The sequence below is a fragment of the Pelodiscus sinensis genome, chromosome 7, assembly GCF_049634645.1.
Source record: "Pelodiscus sinensis isolate JC-2024 chromosome 7, ASM4963464v1, whole genome shotgun sequence".
Lineage (NCBI taxonomy): Eukaryota > Metazoa > Chordata > Testudines > Trionychidae > Pelodiscus > Pelodiscus sinensis.
The window spans coordinates 43463851-43485208 of record NC_134717.1 but is presented as its reverse complement, the minus strand read 5'-3'; the positions used below and the strand labels follow the sequence as shown (position 1 = coordinate 43485208).

The following is a 21358-nucleotide window of genomic DNA, read 5'->3' as shown; positions in this document are numbered from 1 at the left end:
GAAGAGCCAGCTTAAAAGCAGTGTGGCAGGGGGATAGGAGAGGCTGCCATGGAGCAGCCTCTTCCCACGGCTGGGCTTGTCTCTCCCTGGGCAGAGGTTAGTTCGCAGCAGCAGCCCCTGTCCATGCGGGTTCCGAGCTCCCTGTGGACAGGGGCTGATTCTGGAGCAGCCTCTGTCTACGGCCAGCCCAGGATGCACCCCACGCTACTGCCTCTGTATCAGAGGCAGCAGAGTGGGGTGGCAGGCAGACGGTCTGCGAGGGAACTGGCTTCTCTCAAATTGGCTCCCGCCTGGCATCCCATACTGGTGCCTCTGATACAGAGGCAGCAGCATGGGCTCCCTGGGAATGTGGCCAGATTGCACTGGTCCTGCCCCTGGGGACTATAGAATAGTTGACTAACTGCTAAGAATTCATGCAATTAGTCAACTATTCTATTAGCTGCTATCTAACATCCCTAGAAGTAGGACTATAATAGTGTAGTTCAGGAGTTCTCAAACTTGTGATACTGCGACCCCCCTCTAAGTTGCTTGCAACCCCCTGGGGGGTCGGGGCCCACAGTTTGAGAAACGCAGGTGTGGTTGATTAACGGATAAGAAAAGTTTATCAGTTAGTGCATTTTTGACACTGTGTGTTTTTCCCCCTTCCCCTACCAGAAATTTTTTTAGCAGGCTAGCCAGCAGCCCAGCTCAGTCCTAGCTCACACCGGGTCCGGGACCTACCCTGCTGCTACTCTGCATTTAAAGTGTATTAGGAGCCAGGCAGCCTGGCTCACATTGGGTCCAGAAGCTGAGCTCAGCCACCCCACCCTGGACAGGGCTGCTGCCATCCCACGCTGCTGGCACTGTATCAGAGGGAACAGCCCGGGTCAACAGGCAGCCATTCTACGCAAGGAGCTGGTTTTTAAACTGGCTCCCCTTGCAGACCAGCTTCCACCTGGCACCCCGCGCTGTTTCCTCTGATACAGAGGTAACAGCACAGCTCTCGGGCTGCCGGCCTCATCTCTGGGAACTACAGAATAGTTGAGTAACCGATGAGAATTCACGAAGTTCATTGACTATTCAATTAACTGTATTTAATCTCCCTACCTAGAAGAAATGTGAATTTTGTTAACCTAGATCCTTAACTATCTCAACACAAACTTGAAAGAGATAACAAAACAGAATATAGACTGAGGTACTGATTGTGTCATTGAGGATGGAAGGACAGCTGCAACTAGTGCTTGCATCTTGGCATTCAACAAGCCTGTGTGGAATTGTAAGAGAGGAATGGGTGAAATCTGTGCTTTAAACTAAAAAGAGATACAAACAGAATGCACCAGATCCTCCTATCCAGAGCACCCCTAGACTTCTTTTCCACCTCTTTGATCATTAGGGTCAAGGAGTTTGCTGCACATGACAGAACGGCTTTAACTTGTCCCAGCAACAACAGTCCCCTAGAAATCATACCCTGCCAAGCACAAGAAGAACTGCACTGAAGCTGTGCCTCCTATGGTAAAGCAGAGCAGGTGGCATAGAGCTCACTCATCTAGGTTTATTACCCAAAAAGTAATTTCCATTTGTTTTTAGGTATTTAATTCCAGTATAGTAAACCTGAGTGCTCATCTTAATTTTTAAAAATCCTAAATCGAGCTCTTGTCTCTTTTGTGTGTTTCAGATCTGGTCTCTTACTATTATTCTTTTGAGTAAGAAATATAAACAACTTCCTCATATGCTGACAACAAACTTACTCCTTGCTCAGGTCAGTACTGTGTAGCAGTAGCATAGCCAGAAGAGCCCGGTTATGTGGGCTCTGACCTCAGAAGGGTGGGCATTGCTGGGGTGGGGTTAAACTCCAGTTCCCTGACCTCGCTCCTAGGCTGTAGCACCTGATGGAGCAAGGCAGGATAAACCCTGACTCCTCAGCCCTGCTCCTTGGCTGCAGCACTGGGCGGGCTGTTGTGAGGTGGGCCGGGAGTAAAGTAGGTGAGCCACAGTCCACTCAGGCCCATCTGTGGCTATGCCCCTGCTGTGTAGAATATAAAAATCTGTAGATTCAAGCTTTTATTTTTTCTGAGAGCTTTCCACACAGATGTATCATGGAAAAGGGGAGTGGGGAGATCTAACACACATCACTTTCTAAACAGATTCAGTGTTACTGTTCCTGAGAGATTTTGTATAGTAGATTGTATAGTATTTACTGTACAGAACAAGCCTGTGTAATTGTTGGAATAAAACCATTAATGATTAGGGCATTAAAACCTCTCTGATAGAACTATGTCTCAAACTGAGAAACAGAGGAAATCCAAAGTGAAGGCTCAGATTTAAAATACATTCTTTTCTCAAATATAGATGTGAAATTCTAAGTGGTGTTAATCATCTATCCAAAGATAGCATATATCTTTTTCCTCCCAACATGCTTCCCAGTATATATATATATATATATATATATATTAAGCACCACTGAGATGAACCCATCTTCATTTGATTGCTGTCAGCCACTTGAGGACATCTGGTACACAGCAGATGGCCCAACAGTGAGAGGAAGATGTTGTCCAAGGACATTTGGAGTAAAATCCTGTAATTGAGAGAAGATTTTCATAGGATTTTTAATGTCCAGAATTGATAGAAAAGACTTCAGGTTTTTTATTCAGTACCCTTAAAACACTTCAGACTAAAAGGATATGTATAACATTTTATAAGTTTTTGTTTTCTGAACCCTCTTACTTCAGGTTTGTATTACCCTATAGTATGTTTATAGTCAAAAATAGGAATTCCCTGAAAAACAGGTGCTTATGTCAGTGATGCAACTTTCTTTGAGACCACTATTTACACTGCTTCAGTGATATCAAAACTAATTTTTAAATAGTTGAAAATTTCATAAATTTAAATAAAATTCAGTATGCCTAGCTGCTAATAGTGGATTTTTGATAACTATTGTTGCTGTGCTGCAGTATTTATTTTTCTCCTTCATATTTTCATTTCAATACTATAATGATTGCAGCTTCATTCTCCTTTCTCAGGTTGTTGCATGCGTTGGAATGGTGATGTGGAATTTCATTATTAGAGAGAGAAACATCACTTTGCAGATTTTGGTGTTCATCTTGTTGTACAGTTCGATTTATGGTACTTATTTGTGGACAGGTAAGTTAGAATAACCTCTGATTTCATGTGATACAAATAAGGTATTGTAGTGCACAGTGTTCTGGAGTAATTGATTATATTCTCCAGAGTCATCTTTCCTCACATGGTATGTTAATCACTTATGTAATGTTCACAGCTCTATACAGTGGCAGGTTGTTGCCAAACAGAAACATATATGCCTGTACGTATGAGCTTACAGTCTAAGGTCCTGATCCTGCAGTTGGTAGCATGTGGATACATGCTGTGCATTTGCAGAGCTCCATTTGACTTGAGTGCAGTTCTGTATATATGCAGCAGCCTGCTTGTACTGAAGAAATTGTAGGAATGTGTCCTAAAGGCAAAAGCAAACAGAGTGAACAATGGGGTGTAGACTTTTAACATTTCGTAAGTATAATGTGTGGACTCTTAAGGAGGGAGACCGTGGCAGACTGCAGTCTAGTAGCAGAACTTTGGGGAAGTTATGCTAGACGTGAGGCAGAATGAAAGCAGACAGACTAGACCAAAAGAGGTGGAAGGAATGAGCCAAAACACTTGGGTAGCCTAAAGTGAGTGTGATGGGGAGGGGGGTATATCAGCCCAGCACTAGGCCAATGAGGCTTGCCCAATCACTGTGGTACTAGGAGGCCATGCCCATTGTCCCTACTGCATATGCTTGAGGAAGAAGAGACCGATAACAGGAGGCAGCCCAGCTCAGTGTGGTTTGGCTGAGGAAGAAGGACATGTGCTGCAAGCTCCTGCTGAAATGTCTGTGACTCTCCAAGTGGTGGATACTGTGGACCTGGACTGTGATGTGGATGAGCAGCCAACTGCGGAGAGTGACTGGGACACCAAGCCACAGCCAGCCAGGAAGAGGTCCGAGATGCACGTAGTGGTAGAAAGGACCCAGGGAATGTAGTAGAAGTTGATGGTTAAATCATTAACAGGAAATTTGTCTGAGTTCTCCTTTCTCTCTCCCCGCTTGCCACTAGTGTGGCTACCGTTTGTTTGTTCAGCCCCACCCAGGGACAACAGAACCCAAACAGCTATTGCCTGCCTAGGCAGGAGGCCCAGCCGTCATAGTTTGGCTGCTCCAGCTCCACTAGGGGTCCAAAGTTGTCCTTTTGTAATTGGCTGATCCCACAGGGAGGCCCAACCACTGTGTGATGAGAGGTACACATTCCGCACTGGGTCAGTGGGGACAGCCCCGCTCGCCACACAGGACCCCCATGACAGCGAAAGCAACAATGTAGGAAAATTCTGATCACTACATCATGTAGATTATGGTTTATTACCTTTTCATTGGCCTTTGATGATGAAACATCAACAGGCCCAGAGAAAGTTTCTTGTGAGGAAAATTTAACCAGGCTTGAAAAGGCTTCCAGCCCATCCTGTACTTCTCAACCATACATGTGTCTCAGGATCAGTTTTAAGTGGGCAGCTTCTTTGCACTTGCATTTCATTCACTCATACCCACCTATGGTTAGCCCAGGGGTGGGCAAAAGGGCCTGCATGGGCTGTATCCAGCCCTCCGACACCCTGCCACTCTCCTGACCTCAGGCCAATCAGGGCTTGGGGATGGGGAAGTGCATGAAGTCTCCCCGCCCTCCCCCCTCAGGGGCATTGCTAGGGTTGACTCTAAGCACTGTGCACCTCTTGCAGGATAGGGGCAGAGAATGAGAGACTTTGCATGCTTTCCCCGCTGCTGCTCAACTGGTGGTTGACTCTGAATGCAGTGCCCCCTTGCAGGGCTGGGTCAGGGAGTGAGAGACTTTACGGGCTCCCCCTACCCCCAGGCCCTGATTGACCTGGGGGCGGGAGGAGTGTGTGAAATCTTCACCTGCTGGCAGGGGAACGGGCACCTAAAGGGAACCGCCAGCTATTCAGAATAGCTGGTGGTTCTAGCAGGGACAAAGACTCCACACGTTAACACCCCTCCCCTCCACAGGCCAGTCTGAGTCTGTGGGCGGGAAAGCATGGAAGTGTTCTGGCCCTGCCCCTGCCAGGGTAGCCCAGGGCCACTTCAAAAATTTCTGAAGTGGCCCTGTGTCTGAAATGATTGCCCATCCCTGGGTTAGCTACATAAATGCAGGGCATTTCCCAGTGGGAGTAGCTGGCTAAAAATCAGGTCCCTTATTTAGACAACAAATTATAGACTTAGGACACCAGCTTTAACCATTTTTAAAAATCTTATCCAGTTTTTCTCATAAATTATGGAAGTATGTAGTTTGCTAACTTCCTGAGTTGGGGCCAACTGATAATAGAATTGGGAAGTCCATCTCAAAGACGACGTCATGCATATGTAAAAATGTACAGCGTTTCTGGTAAAGAATAATTAAGATTATGTTTCTATTTAGCTATGTATAACTGATTAATAGATGTTTTAATCAATAATAGTTACCAATCAATTATCGTGACCAGCTGGTTAATTTGTTGATACAATACCTATCTGTAACGCTTGCTATTCAGGTCCTCATGAGTAATGATAAAAACAAGCTACTCATGTCTAACATTCTTATGACATCTACCAATTGTTTATTAATCCAGTAGAAAACATTTGTAAATGGAACCTTACTGTACAGTGAGCCCAAGTTTCTCTGATGTTTTAAACTCGCAGGTGAAGGATGTCGTTGACAGGGCAAAGTCATTTTGCATAGATTACACTTACAGGAAAGTTCAAAAAATTAAATATATATAATAGATTTTTTTTATTAATGTGCTTGCAAGAGGGAAGTAAAAACAGGTTTAAATTTGTAGGATTTCAACTTCAAACATTATTCATTTTTATTTCATATTTATTGAATAGTTACCATACATAGTAAATTTTAATCAGAAACTCATAAAGCTTCCATTACTGTTTCCATAAGTAATTTGAATTATTTTGTGATTTGTAACAGTAAAATTTTTCTTTTCACTAACATGACAGTTGACTAGGCGAATTGATTTTAATTTTGTTAGCAAATATTTTTATGAACACTAATCATAATTGTCATGACTCTTTCCAATGAAAAACAAAAATAATTATTTAAACCTTTCACCCAGCATATTCCAATGTAAAAAGTAGTGCATTCAGCTAATTTAAGTGGCAGGATTGTTTATGCAAAATTTGGTATCTGTAGGTAATCCTGAAGTATAACTTTATTTTGCACAAACAAACTAACTCTTGAAAATATAGAGTGGATACCTATTTATAATGTAACTTTGCAGATTATAATTTTGTCAAAGAAAAACTAGAAGAAAATGTTGTTTGTAGCTTTTGACTTGACATGTTGAGGAGCTACAACACGGGCTGGCAAAATTCAGCCCGCGGGCTGTATCCGGCCTGCCAAGCTGCAGGATCCCGTTGCCAGAACCCTCAGGCACAGAGCAACCCCATGCCACTTTAAGCAACTGGCTGCTCCTTGTGGCTTTCTGCTCTGGGTGCCAGAGAGAGGTTTCACATGCTGCTCCCATCCTCCCAACAAAATCTCTCAGCTCACATTGTCTGGTTTTCAGCCAGTAGGAGCTGACAGAATTTGCAAGGGACTGGGTGCAGTGCACAAAGCCTCTCCCTCTCCCCATGCAAGGAGGAGAGAGCTTAAAACTGCTATCAGGGACTGTGGCAAGCAGGGAGCCTGCTTCAAGGTCCTACAGGGCTGCTGGCCAGGAGCCATCTAGGTAAGCATCTCCCAGCCAGAGCCTGTTCTGGCATCCTCTATATTCTTCTTCCCTCCAATCCGTGCCCCCAAGCCACCACCCCTGCTCACCACTTAAACCCTCTGCAACCCCTCCCACAAGTCACAATTCCCTCCCAGGCCCCACATCCCTCCCCCAAACCAGAATTTTTTTCTTAACCCATACCGCCTCCCAAGCTCCTGCCCCAGATCACAACCCTCTCATTTGCCCAGACTCCCTCCCAGAACCCACACTCTTTCCTGCACCCCAGATCCCTACTCCGAGCTCCCTTCTATACCCAACCTCTGTCCCAGACTCTGCACCCCCTCAATAGAAAAGTGTAGCTCTTGACCACTTACCAAAATCTTTGGTGTGTCCCCTCCCTCCCATCAAAAATGACTTCCCACCACGAGCTAGGGAAAAAAAATCTAACCAGTTGTATGATATTGGATAACAGTTGTAGAGTGTCTGGAGTTTTAAATTGTTATATTTTTAATGAAAAGTAATAAAGCAGCAATTTCTATTGTCATCTTAGGTTTCCTCTCTCTCACTTTACTCCTGTTAAAGAAAAGAGATATAATAAAGATCCCTGTTGGATTTATCATCATAGCTGGGTGGGGGTAAGTTGGCAAAAGTTTCCATAAGAATAAATAGGAACATGCAAAATAACTATTTTCCTGACACACTTTGTATTTTGCTATTGCAGCATCCCAACGCTTCTAGTGGGAATCTTACTAATAACTGGGGAGCGTAACATGGATAGCATTGACTCAGCTTTTTTTTATGGAAAATACCAGGTATGAATATTCCTCTTCACCCCTCCTGACACTTGCCTTTCACAGTATGTTATTGACAAACTGTATTCTCTCTTTGCTTTACTTATAACTAAAGAGCTTTCTGCAGTACTAGCAATGCAAATACTAGGGATCAAATCAGCTTGGAGGCGGTGGTATTAAAATGTTTCTGTAACAAACCATTATGAAAGACTGAACAGGGAGTTTATAGGCAGCAGTGACAAAAGAAAGCAGACACTGAGTAGCCTGGCAGTGATAATGGGCTGTAAATCCCTCATCCCTAGGTCACTGGTTCCCAAACTTTTTACTAAGGCAAGCCACTAACTGCATTTTGATTTGTTACCCACCGAGAGTCCAAAATCGTGGGACAGGAGCACAAAAGCATAAGCCAGCATTCTTCTTTTCTCCTCTGCTGCTGCCACGCCTGCCAGCACACTGCAACTCTAAACTCAGCCCAGTGTGGAAGGGAGGAAGGAGGGGGAAGGTTAGAGATTGATCCAAGCTTACCTTATAGTCACCAAGTAGGAATGTGAGTGAAGGGCAAACTTTCTAACTCACCGAGCCTGAGGTCTCCCTTCCTGCAACACATCTACAACTTTTCTGCAACTTGCTGGTGGATTGCACCTACTATTTGGGAAACAATGTTCTAGATCAGTGGTGTGCATCCTTTTTTGATCTGAGACCCTCACGATGTGGGGGCTGCCAACTGCTGCGCCCAGCCCCCAGCCGACCGGATCTAAGTGCCGTGACCTCCCAGGAATACATTCGCAACCCCTTTGGGGGTTGAAACCCACGGGTTGTGCACCACTGTTCTAGGTTACCACTTTGAATCTAGCTTAGCTTGGTAGTTATCGAAAGTTGCTACTATATTGGCTAGTGAGTAGTAGTCTTGGTCAGGGAGGTCTTGGGACAACCCTGCTCTGCTCCTGCCTTGCCTCTTCCCACGCATGCTCTGTTCCCTCCAATGCCCATTGCACCCCTTTCCTATAAGCCCCCTACCCCAAGTGAGTCAACCTGGGGGATTACCGGGGGCCTGGTGCCAGGCAGTAGCATTGGTCAGAGTCCCTTTACCCCCCACATACTGCACTGGCAGGAGCCGCGGGAAGCAGTGATCTAGCCTGAGCCTGCTTTGCTCCACCATCTTCCAGCTGGCTCGCTCCACTTCACTACAGTGGCAGGAAGTGGCGTGCCCTTGCCCTAACCCATTTGGGGGAGTGCAGCGGACTGGTGCCAGGACGCTCCACCTCTGGTGAAGCAGAGCAACCACGTTAGGCAATGGCAGAATGGAGCAGCCTGTTAGGTTCCTCTGCTTCCTACAGCTCCTGGCCCCAAGCTTCCCTGGGCCACCTGGGATCCTCCAAAGTGCAGGGTCTAGGGAGTCTGCACCAAACCATCCTATGGATAGAACGGCTCTGGTCTTGGTCAGGATCCTACCTTACTAGAGCCTCACACTAACTGGCAATAATTAGCGTCCTCACTGGGAGTTTTGGCAGAGAAACCAGAGACTAAAAGTCCCTGAAGTGTGAACTACACTCTTACCAATAAATTGTCCGATCATGTCTGGCATGATGTACGCAGCTAGGACAATGTGAGGAACCTCCCCTTGCTGTAGTTTTACTTGGCTGGTGGATAAAGAGGACATTATTCTGCAGGATTGTCAGACTGTACCTGTCACGGTTATTAAAATAATTTCAAAATTGATACTGTGTGTTGATGGCAGATCTGTCAGACATAAAAACTAATTGGCCTTGCAGAAGAAGCGGGGATGGAAAATGACGCCCTGCAAAAAGAGGAAAAGAGAGTGCACTTGTCCTTCGAGTAAGAATCTCTGAAGGAGAAACGGTCTAATAGAGGGGGAAGGGACGGGAAGTAAGTGGGAGCTCTCATTGCTTAAGGGAAGAGTTCCTATAGAACAAAAGCTAGCGAAAAAGAACCATCTGTGGGTTGTCCATGCTAAGAAAATCTGCTCATTCTACTGTGGTGAGAGTGGACTTTTAGCTTCCTTTATGTCGTGTGGCATAAATATAGAAATACATTTTGGTTTGTTCAGATTTAGGTGCTCCTGGAGGGTTGGATTCTAGGATTCAGTGTGTCAAAAAATAATCTTTTACATTTTCTTACGTGACATTTCTTTTCTCTTGGTTTCCTCTGGCAGATGGTTACCACAGCAGTGACCCTATTCATCAGCTTTCTGATGTCAGGTATCTCACTTCTTTGTATGAACAGAAACGGACAGGAGACTGACTATGAGGTATTGAACCCATATTCATGTAGTGGCCAGAGGCGGGAGAACCCTGAAAGGGAAGGGAATGAGGAGAGTCAGATGTCAAACAGTGGCATTCCACCTTTCACAGAATCATCTACAGAAAGAGGTACAGTGCCTGGCTCTGCAAAGAAGTGGGAGGTAGGGATAAACCATAATTCTGTTCAAGCATTGAACCTACCTGCTGAAAAGCAGTGGAGGGAGAGCTTGTCTTTGTCAATTTTTGATTAATGTTAAGATGCTGTGGCGATGCTATGGTGATGTATGCAAATACAGGAATATTGATAATGCACTTTCTCTGTTACTTTAATATCATGATGTTAAGGGAGGCTTCTTAATTATCACTATACATAATACTGTGGGTATATGTATTTACAAATATAGTGGGGTGTAGTGATAAACCTGATGAGATCAGGTATTTCTGGCCATTTTCATCTGCACCCTGCCCACTAAACCATCTCTTTCAGGACAGTGAAACTATTCCTTGTCCTATTCATTTGGATGTATTGTGCTCAGTTCTGCTAGTCCTCTGATTGGAAGCTGAAAGAGAATTTTCACACCCTTCTCCTTTGTGCGCTCATTAATCTGGATATTTGTAGATATGCAGTCAGTGGTGTTCTTTTAGAAGATAATAAAATAATTTGTTTGCCCATCATATTACTATAAATCAGGGAAACTATAATGGTCTCTTTAATACTTAATGCATTGTATTTTAATAGGTTGCTGTTCATGTCAAACAATAAATGGTGAATTATGCTGCTCTGGAGAAGGAGACCCAGTGTTAAATGCTACCACTAATGATAGCTGTACTCCTCCAACTGAAACAGGTACAGTAATAAAGTATTATCATATAAAATTCCATCTGTTGCACTGACTAATTTAGTTTTGCTACAATAACAGAGAAAAAATTAAATTGGGAGATGTCATCGCTCTTGCTGTTCTACTTGGATATCCTGAAATTCTAATGAAAATAGAATCATGTGACTGATTATAGTTTGCACTCTGGTATCTGAGAGAGTTGTCTGGAATTGTTAATTTGTAAGAGATGACTTTAAAAGCTGCATGAAATGCAGCTATTTTAGGGGATTTGTCCTCAGATCTTTCAGGCCTAATCTACACATAAGGGATGGGATTTTCAGGTATAGGGATTTTCTTCATAAATTCCTGGTCCTAAATTGCTGGGGTTTGCACGAAGGGTCTGATCCAGAGTCCACAGAAGTCTTTTTATTAATTTCAGTGAGCTCTGGATCAAGCCTGTAGATTTGTATTTTGCCGCCTTATAGAACATTCCCTTCCAAGCATTTGGAGTTTGGGAAAGCAAGTGTTTGAAGGAGTTCAGAGTCACAGAAATTGAAGAATAGTTCATAACGAACTTTCTGCACCGTGCGAGAACCCTTGATCCATTCCATATGTACTGCATGCACAAAGTGTAATTTTCAACAAGTCCAAACGCTCTTTCTAATCCAAACAATTTCTCGCAGCAGCGCTTCATCAAGTGTCCTCAGGGAGGGATATTTCTACACAGTCGATTCCCAGTTGTTTAGGCTATAGAGCCATTCAAACAAATGGTGTGCGTGTGCGTGCGCGATTTGATAAATGCATGTGGCTTTTTTTCATTCCTACCACAAAATGCTTAAATCAAGCAGAGATGGTTTCAGCCAATTATGGGGATACTTCAGACAGTTATAACCAATTGAAAATGGGGTTACAGTGGAAACACTCATGTAACCTTAATTATAGCAGTTGATCATGCTTACAGACTGTTAACACTGAACTGCAGTGACATACCTTGTTTCTGTGTGTGGAACTTATTCATGTCCTCTTCATGCAATTCTTTTGTTGCCATCTAGTGGCAGGGACAGAGAACTTTTCTAATAAGCACTTGTAACTTACAATTTGAAACAAGGAATATCCACCTACATTTATAGGCGTTTTTAATGATGTGGGGTTATGGTAGCATATAATTCTAAAGCAGTGTAACAGAACTGTGGCGTCTACGATGTACAAGAAGTTAGAGGTGACAGTATTCTTCTAAATACTAGAAATTCATCGTCCTATTAAAAACTTGTCCTGCAAAACTACTAATTTTTCAGTGCTGCCAGGAACAATTTCTCAGAGCTTTCCACTTCCAAACTTTGCACTCATGTACAACTGTGATTTGGCCAACAAACGTTTGTTTAGGTTTTTTGTAAAGTGTTTCTGGTTAGAGAGAAAGTAACCATCTCAAAAATCAACCAGTCCATTTTGGGACAGATGTTTGAACAATTTACAGTTAAAGCTAAAACTCTGGAAGTAATAATAGTGTAGTTTGTGCATGAAATTAGAGCTAAGAACTGCTGAGTTGTTCAAGACTACAGTGTGTACCAGCAATGATTAAATCAATCAGTTCAGCACTAAATAATGAAATGGAGACTTTTTGCACGGTGTAGGTTCCAGACATGAAGAAAGCTGTTGTTCCTGTTCTTCACTTCCTCCTTCTCCTCATCACCATTTCTTCTGAAGGGTTGTTGTGAGATTGTGGCTTTTGACTAAGTATTGAACAAGCTGTCTAATATACCGCTAAACAGCAGGGTCGGAATGAACAGACTGCAAGTTAAAAAGCCTAATTATAAAATCTGGTTAATGTTTTGCAGCAAATCCGTGTGAGTGTCCATGCAGTTCTCAAAACTGCATATTGGCACAGGAAGAACAACGTCTGAAAAGTGGAGACAGACAACTGGGTAGACACGTGCTGCTGTGTTTACTTCTCGTTGTTGGCCTGTTTGCTGTAAATATTTCCTCTTTCTGTTGTTGATTACATCAGTGGTTTATGACACTTTTTCAGGAAACCTATGTAGGCAGACCAATAAAAAGAGTATAGTTCCCCATTTTTCTGGGTTAGTGTCAGTTCACTCAGCACTGCATTAAATCAATGTGTGAATCTCCATTCTGTCCCTCATTAAGAGTGCATCACAAAATTAGTTGTGCTAACCATTAGCACTACTGTTGACAGTGTGCAAACCAGGGCTGAGAACAATAGGGGGAAGGACAAAATTTGAATTCTCTGGTCTCCCAATTTAGGAGACTTGTTTGCAGGGATATCTTTCTTCACTACACAGTAGTCATTTTTTAAAAGGGGACTTAGAGCTAAGATGGCTCCTTCTTACTGAACAGATCTGTGCACATTCATAATCCACGGTGCTTTAGTGATGAGCATGGGTTTAAGTACTTCTATAAAATAAAATAGAAAAAGCTATTCGTACTATTAATATTTCCACTGTGGACTCCACACAGAAAGTTACTCTATATTCCTTTGCTTCATCATCAACAGAACTATTTACTATGTTCAGTTAGAACCAGTCAATGAGTGACTCTTGTGAGAGAGACTCCAGACTAGTTGCTAGAGTGTAATTAAGTCAGGATTTGATCTGCAGAAACACTTTTTCTTGCTGGTGGTGATGCAGAAGGAGGAAAAAAAACAGTTTGACTTTTGGAGCCCAAGTAAGTTTGTAGGGCTGACAGAAAAGATACATATTTAACAAGTAAAAATGCATATTTCATATAGAAATCAAGCGGAATCAAACTGCCAAGTGGAAGAGCAAAACTGCCTTTTATCTGGGTCAGCAGTTCTCAGACTTTATTGCAACACATTCACTTCTGACAACAAAAATTACTGCATGACTAAAGTCCTGCACAGATACAATGTTTGTATCCGCATCCTCATCTGTATCCGCAAAAATTAGCCATAGATATCCATGTCCATATCTGTGGATGTGGATACTTACAAATATAAATTGGGTATCTTCAGATATGCAGGGCTCTATGCACAACCCAAATAGCGTGGACCAAAGCCTGAGCCTGCCCAAGCCCTGTCGCCATGGGTGAGGGAGTCAAAGCTAAAGCATTTCAGCTCTGGGCAGAGAGGTACTGACCCCAGCAAGTCTAATTTCAGCCAAGGCAACCCTATTAAAATGGGGTCACAACCCACTCTGGGGTCCTTACCCACAGTTTGAGAACTACAGAACTAGGTCATTGGAATCAAGTTTTTCCTCCCCTACCCAATACTGTATATGAGACATTTCAAATAATTGTAAATACATTTTGTGGAGGCCCACAAGCTGAAATTTTGGCTCCTGTTTTATGTATAAATCAATAATTGGATTTTTAGTTGTAGAAACTATTAAACGAATTGTGAGTGGCTTAGTACTCAAAAAAGATTTGACCTTTATGCCCGAATGAGCTACCATTTGTTTTCCCAGATTCTGTTCAGCTGAAGAGCATACCAGCACCATTTAAGCTGTTACTGAGCTTCCTTAAAAGCAAGAAACAATGTAGAAAATGTTGATGTTTAGCTCAGTAGAAATGTTGGCTTTCTGACTTATGAAATATTGGCTCAGACAGGTTTGCTACTTATTGATTTATCTAGAAGGACAAGGTCCTCCTTTGTTTAGGGTGTTAGAGGTGCAGACCCTCTGCACCCTTAAAATCGATCAGAATATGTGGGTCTCTTCACAGCTACCCAAAAGGAACATAGCAAGTTACTTTTCAGTGACTGTTTTTTTTCGAGATCACTTATTGCATGCAGAGAGTTTTTGTTGTCTTTTGTGAAAATGACAATTTTCAACTTCTGTTTTTAACAGAATCTGTCCAGCTGTTTGTGGTGGTTGTTCAACCAAGAACCTGGAAGGCTCTATGTGGAATTGCAGTTCTTTTGTGCTGTATTTAACTTTGGACAGGTACTTCGCAATGTTTCCTTTGAAATCAATTATTTCTCTTGGCTGCTAACACTGGTAGCTGCCATCTTTGCATGTCTTGGCAGCGGGCAGAATTGTTGTGCTGGCTAAAGGTCCTTCAACCATGCTAAAACTTCCAATTTCTGACATGGTTTGCCTTCAGTGTTTTGGCTTCTGTGCATGTGAGAGTCTTTTCACCTTTGCATGGTGTTTTATGGACATTAGAGGACAATTTACAGTGGCACAAATGGCAACCGAGTCCTCAATGCCTGTTGAAAGTCAAAGGGAGTTAGGACTTGCCTACAGTAGAAGGCTGCCTCGATTTTAACTTAAAGTGTGAATTCACACCACTATGGTGAAATAGGGCCAAAAGCTTGTGTAGACATGCTCTTTACTTCAGTATAACGGTAGCTAATTTCAGTTTGGTCAAACCTGTTCCTAATCATCTTGAAACTGAAATAAGCCACCATCTACTGAACTAAGCCTTTTGCATGAGTTTAACCATATTTGTTTAAAAGACGATTCACGTTTAACTTTCTTAGGTAGTCAAGCCCTTAAGAACCATACTATCTTTGAAAATCTGCCCTTCACTCCTTGTAGTAAGTGTTCTTTGGCTAAAGCACTAAGCATTGATTTGGGAATATTTTTCTCTTGTGTTCAATGGATATTATGGTGCAAATAACATGAAGCGCTCTTGGAGCCAAAATGAAACTGAATCCTTCAAGGTGCTAGTACCTTCTAGAATTCAGTGTCCTCATTTCACATCAATGGAAGTTGAGGGTGGCCAGCACTTCATAGAAGTTAGCAATTTGTAGGATCAGAGCAGTGTTCCCTCTAAACTGCACAGCCTCACAATCTCTTAGCCCCGCCTCGTCATGGGGCTCAGAACTCTCAGGCATGGAGCTTACCTGACTGAGTGGGGCTGATTAAACAGCTGCAGGGCAGTGCTGCTGTGCAGCTTAGAAGGAACACTGGATCAAAGCCATACAAAAAACATCTCATGCCTTTTGGGTAGCTGCTTTTAAGATGTGTAATCAAAATAACGTTACATTTCTGTGGGTCATTATTTTACTAGCATACAAATTGACAGACAAATTCTCCTTTCCAGCCAGCTTTGATGATTTGCTATCAAAAGCCAGTATGTCCTTAAGTCACACTTTATCACCTTGGATGAGATTCTGGTGCCACATGTGCTGAAATGTGGCATCATGAATGTATTGATAATGTGGAGTAGACTGATAAGAAAGAAGTCAAGTCAGTGTATGTATATACACAGAGACATCCTGGTAGGAAAAAACATAGTGAGATTTTACCTGACTTTCGGTGGAGGGTTGATAAAATGTGAAGTAACAAGTTTGCTAAAAAAAAAAAAAGGGCAGTAACTTGTTTATACAGATCAACTCATCCAATTTTCTTAGATGTCTACCATGGTGTTTTCTGCTTCACAGGTTGCTCTTGCTATGCTTTCTGTTTGCAAGTTTTGTATGATGGGCAAGTGTTTAAGAAGCGCATTGCTATCAACTTGCTCTCTTTATTTTAGCTGGTCTTATGGGAATAGCTCTGGAAGGATGTTGTTGTTTTGTAGTATCAGATGAGATGTCGATGTACATGAATACATTTGCCAGCTTCTTTTTGGAGTTCTTTGATAGCCTATTGAACACCTGTCTGTCTCTTTAGGGTCCAAAATTAAAAGGACTCTTAATCCTGTTTACTTTTTGAAATAATGTCCGGTCCACAAAATTCAGCCCTGATAGTATTAAATTCAGGACATTATTTTAATTTTCTTTTCTGGATCTGTAATAATGTCATTTCTAGGTTTATAATACTGATATGTTTGTGTTGTGGTTTTTTCCCCCCCCCAGGGCTTCATATCCTTTGGTATTTTTGGTTTGGATAAACATTTAATCATTCTGCCATTCAAAAGAAGGTAAATCTAATCTCTCAATGCTTTCAGTTATCCTTTGCTTTAAATCTAGGCAAGTTAATTGTGAAGCATAACTATTAGTAATGTTATTGGTTTTTTTAAACTTCAGCTTACATCCCTGCTTCTACCTCCTTTCCTGCTCATGCTCCTTCCAGGCTGCCATTCCTGAATGTCCCTTGGGTATTAGATTGTTCTGGATATATGCTGTGAACTGCACTCTTCTGGATGTGCCCTGATATCATTGCTGCTGGCTAATCAGAGAATCCATGGCTGCCAAACTGAAAATCTGATGGGACATAAAAGCTCCGCTGAATCTACATTTAAACCTTAGCTTGCAAATGAGCTCTTGCTTCTGGTATAAGTGGACTGCCAAATCACAAGAAAGCTGAATATGCCACTTACAGGAGAGAGCTGGGGCTCCAAGTCCCACTAGGGTAGTAATAGTGTATTCAGTTAACTGATAAGCAAAAGATAACAAAAGCAGCAATTCAGGTTGGCAGGGGGCTCCTCAGGAATGGGACCAGGAGCGCACTGACCCCACCCCTGGGGACTATTGAATAGTCAAGTAACTGATAAGAATTCATGAGGTTAATCGACTAATCAGTTAACCAATATTTAACATCCCTAAGTCCTGCACTACCTCAGAGCGTGGAAAGAACTTGAGTTTTGGCTGCAGCTTGGGAGAGGGTCACCACCCATTTGTAACCCTATATTCTTCTTTGAGTGAGTGCTCGTGTGTATTCCAATATAGGTGTGTGCGCACAACATGCACGTGCTGTCGGAAGATTTTTCTCTCAGTAGTACCCTTAGGGCCAGCAGGGAGGCCCCCTGGAGTGGCGCCGGTACATTGGCCCATATATACCACTGCTGGCCCCCTCACCCACTCAGTTCCTTCTTACTCTCGTGACGGCCGTTGGAACAACCCTCAGCTTGTAATTTTGATTGTTCTCTTCATTGTTCTTCTCCTTCTTTAGCCAATAGGGGCAGGGGCACGAATGTCAGAAACAACAGGCGCCGTCCACACCCAGCCCCAGATAATAATCAGGTGCACCTCAACAAACCCCCCGGCCCCTGGCAGGGGTTTTGACGGGACCTCCGATGGCACCCTACCAGTCTTCTCTCTATCTTTGCAGGACCATTTATCCCATTTCCGCCAGGCCTGGCAGTCTGTTACATCGGACTGATGGGGGCTAGAGATAGTGGAAAGGGTTATGTAATCCTTTTCCACTCGTCCCCTCCTTCCCAGCCCTCTACCCTGTCCCTTTTCAGGGACCCTTCTCACAAGCCTCTGCTACAGGAGGAAGTAAATCATCTCCTCACGCTAGTGGTGGTAGAACGCATTCCTCCCGAGTTTCGGAACAGGGGATTCTATTCCTGTTACTTTCTAGTTCCAAAGGCGAAAGGCGGCCTTCGTCCCATTCTGGACCTCAGAGCTCTAAATTTCTTCATCATCAAAACAAAATTCAAAATGGTGACTCTGTTATCCCTTCCTTAGCCCCCAGAAACTGGTATGCTGCCTTCGACTTAAAAAGACGCTTATTTTCACATTTCCATCACCTCCTTTCATCAGAAGTTCCTATGTTTTACTGTGGGCCCGGACCACTACAAATTCACGGTCCTCCCTTTTGGTTTTTCTACTGCCCCTCGGGTCTTCACCAAATGCATGGTGGTGGTGGCTGCCGAGCTCAGGAAAAGGGGCGTCCAAGTGTTCCCCTTTCTAGACAATTGGCTCCTGAGGGGGGATTCAGAGACTCGGGTGAGAACCCACATCACCATAGTCTGCAATCTCTTCGAAGACCTGGGCCTCCTGCTAGACCTGGACAGGTGGACTCCAACTCCCATGCAGATCATAGAGTTTGTGGACGCCACTCTACATTCTCTGTCTCAAAGGGCCTCCCTACCCATCTCCCGGTTTCTCACGATACAGATGGCAATCAGGTCGCTCCAGAACTTTACAGTGACTACTGCCCAGACTTGCATGCGACTACTGAGCGTCATGGCCGCCTGCACTTATGTAGTGCAGTACACCAGACTGCGCATGTGCCCGCTACGGATGTGGCTATCGCGAGTCCACAACCCGGCCGTGGACAAAATCTCCCTGCACATCAATATCGGGGAGCTTTGGGCAGTCTGACAAGCTTGTGCTGTTTTCCTTCCCCACCTGAGAGGCAAGTCTTTTCCTCATTCTGTGGGACAACACAACAGCAGTGGCATACATAAACAAGCAGGGTGGGGCTCGTTCCTCTTGCCTGTGCTTAGAGGTGACCCATCTGTGGGATCTCTGCATTGGAGCGGATATGCACCTGATAGCCTCATATCTCCCAGGCTCCCAGAAAGTTCTGGTGGACAGACTGAGCGGAACGTGGCCCAATCAATCTTCCATGCGTGGGGGGTCTCCCCACCTAGACCTATTCACCATGGGGCTGAGCAAGAAGTGCCCGTTTCTGCTCCCTCATGGGTCAGGGACAGGGTTCCCTAGGGGACACTCTCCTCCTCCACTGGCTGCAAGACCTGCTGTATGCCTTCCCACCCTTCCTCCTAGTTCACAGGGTCCTCCTGAAAGTGTGGGAATTCAGGGCATCACTAATCCTAATCGCCCTGGCGTGGCCCAGGCAACACTGGTTTTTGACCCTCCTCAGCCTCTCCTGCGAGAGTCCCATAATCCTCCCGCTGGTCCCGGACCTGATATCTCAGGACTCAGGGAGGCTTCACCACCCGGACATGCAATTGCTACATTTGACACCGTGGAAGTTCTGTGTTTGATGGTAGAGGAACTCTGGTGCTCGGAACAAGTTCAGGAGGTCCTGCTGGGCAGCAGAAAACCCTCCACCAGAAGCATGTACCGTGGAAGAGGTTTTGCTGTTGGGTTTCTCAGAAGGGGGTGACCTGAGGTGGACTCCAGTCCCCCTGATCTAGATTACCTGTTGGACCTTAGACTACAGTACCTTTCTTCCTCCTCCATCAAGGTTCACTTAGCGGCCATCTCGGCCTTCCACCCAGGGGAAGGAGAGGGGAAGACACTATTTGCCAGTCCAGTGGTCAACAGATTCCTAAAAGGGGTGGACAGACTATCTGCATGTCCACCAACCTGTTCCCCAGTGGGACCTAAACCTGGTCCTCTCCAAACTTATGGGGACTCCGTTCGAACTGCTAGCGACATGTTCCCTCCTCCAACTATCATATAAGGTGTCTCTCCTAGTGGTAATCACATCCAATTACTTAAGGCGCTGACATCAGATCCCCCACTACACAGTGTTTTTTAAGGCTTTTCTGTCAAAGGTGGTATCTCCTTTCCACGCCTCCCAGAACATTTTCTTGGCAGTTTTTTACCCAAAACCACATGTATCTGGGAAAGAACAGGCTCATCTCTCAGTAGACATAAAAGGCGCTAGCCTTTTACAGACAGGACGAAACCGTTCCGTAAATCGCCACAACTTTTTGTGGCTATTGCAGAGCATGAGGGACCAACCTGTAGTGCTGTATCAGGGAGTGCTACACTCTAGCGGGATCCCAGTCCCACCCCTTAGAGCACACTCCACAAGGGCTGTGGCAGGCTCCACTGCTTTTGTAGCACTGGTTCCCATCCTGGACATCTGCAGAGCCGCTACATGGTCCTCAGTCCATACATTTGCCAACCACTATGCGCTGTCACATCAGGCCAAGGAGGATGCTGGCCTGGGTAAGGTGGTCCTCCAATTCTCCGTGGCTTCGACATCCAGCCCTCCTCCTTAGGTTCTGCTTTGGAGTCACTTATATTGAAATGCACATGAGCAATCACTCGAAGGAATGGTTACCTACCTCGTAACTGATTCTTCAAGATGTGTTGCTCATGTCCATTCCAAATCCCCGCCCACCACCCTTTATCGGTAAGAAGGAACAGAGTGGGCAAGGGGGCCAGCACGGGTATATATGGGCCAATATACTGGCTCCACTCCAGGGAGCCTCCCTGCTATCCCTAAGATACTGCTGAGGTAAAATCTTCCAATAGTGCAAGCAGGCTGCACGCGTGCACACCTATATTGGAATGGACATGAGCAACACATCTCGAAGAATCACAGTTATGATGTAAGTAACTGTTCTTTACATAGGGTCTGGGCAGTTCTGAATCAGGGATCCACACCTGGTTCTTTGCTTCCACTCTGCCTTATCTAGACTCAAACTTGTGACTGATAAAAGGCCAACAGAACATGGGTTGGGAAGTACTATCAGTCTTTGCTGAAACAGACTAACACGGCTAACTCTGAAACCTATATTATAACAGTATCAGTGACCGATACGGTGGAGAATTTTCCCCTGAGTTCTATAATATTTTAGCTTTTAAAATTGCCAGTTTCTTTGTTGATTTCTTGGTTAATTATTTTTCAGGCTTGAATTCCTCTGGGGTAATCGAGAAACAGCAGAACATACGGATTCTTCAGTACCTGAGGAAATCAGGATAACCTGTCAACAGTTTGTTCATTATCATAGAGATGTTTGTGTCAGAAGCATTGTCAAAGACAGAAGGTGGGGATGTGTTCCTTTACAGAGGTTCATTTAATCTGCAGTAAGCTGTTCAGAGATCACAGACTGGGCCATTAGGGTTTACAGCCATGGCATATGTCTTCAAATTGCAGTCAACTGCATGAAAGATGAGTATTTACAAGTGTGTTTAAGTAACTTGTTCTAAATGGAAATCTCAAAACTCACTTTGCTACTATTAAAAGTATGTGCATGCAAAAGAGCTTTGGGAGGGAGGGTGTCTAATCCTGCATCTTGTACATATCTGCATTCATTATGGCTGTGCCTGTAAAGATTGCTCATGTGACTCGGGGTTTGCAGGTCCTTTATCCCTTACAAGTTCATTCGTGTTGCTTATTCCTCATGTGACATCTTAAGCATCTTACGGTGTCACATGAAGCTTTCAGAAACAAATTGA

General features: G+C 44.0%; 1 protein-coding gene across 3 annotated transcripts in view; it reads left to right on the top strand.

Annotated features, from left to right (window-relative positions):
* Positions 1 to 21358, top strand: part of GPR155 (G protein-coupled receptor 155) — a 54326-nt gene that overhangs the window by 28758 nt on the left and 4210 nt on the right. For 2 of the 3 annotated variants that reach the window (XM_014570181.3, XM_075933658.1), the window contains exons 6-16: positions 1655 to 1738; positions 3000 to 3120; positions 7286 to 7370; positions 7457 to 7547; positions 9700 to 9916; positions 10527 to 10634; positions 12441 to 12574; positions 14427 to 14522; positions 15062 to 15118; positions 16382 to 16446; positions 20809 to 20946. In XM_014570181.3, the coding sequence (XP_014425667.2) occupies positions 1655 to 1738; positions 3000 to 3120; positions 7286 to 7370; positions 7457 to 7547; positions 9700 to 9916; positions 10527 to 10634; positions 12441 to 12574; positions 14427 to 14522; positions 15062 to 15118; positions 16382 to 16446; positions 20809 to 20946 (1196 nt within the window). The remainder of the gene's footprint in view (positions 1 to 1654; positions 1739 to 2999; positions 3121 to 7285; positions 7371 to 7456; positions 7548 to 9699; positions 9917 to 10526; positions 10635 to 12440; positions 12575 to 14426; positions 14523 to 15061; positions 15119 to 16381; positions 16447 to 20808; positions 20947 to 21358) is intronic. The other variant, XM_006116492.4, reaches the window with a different exon arrangement.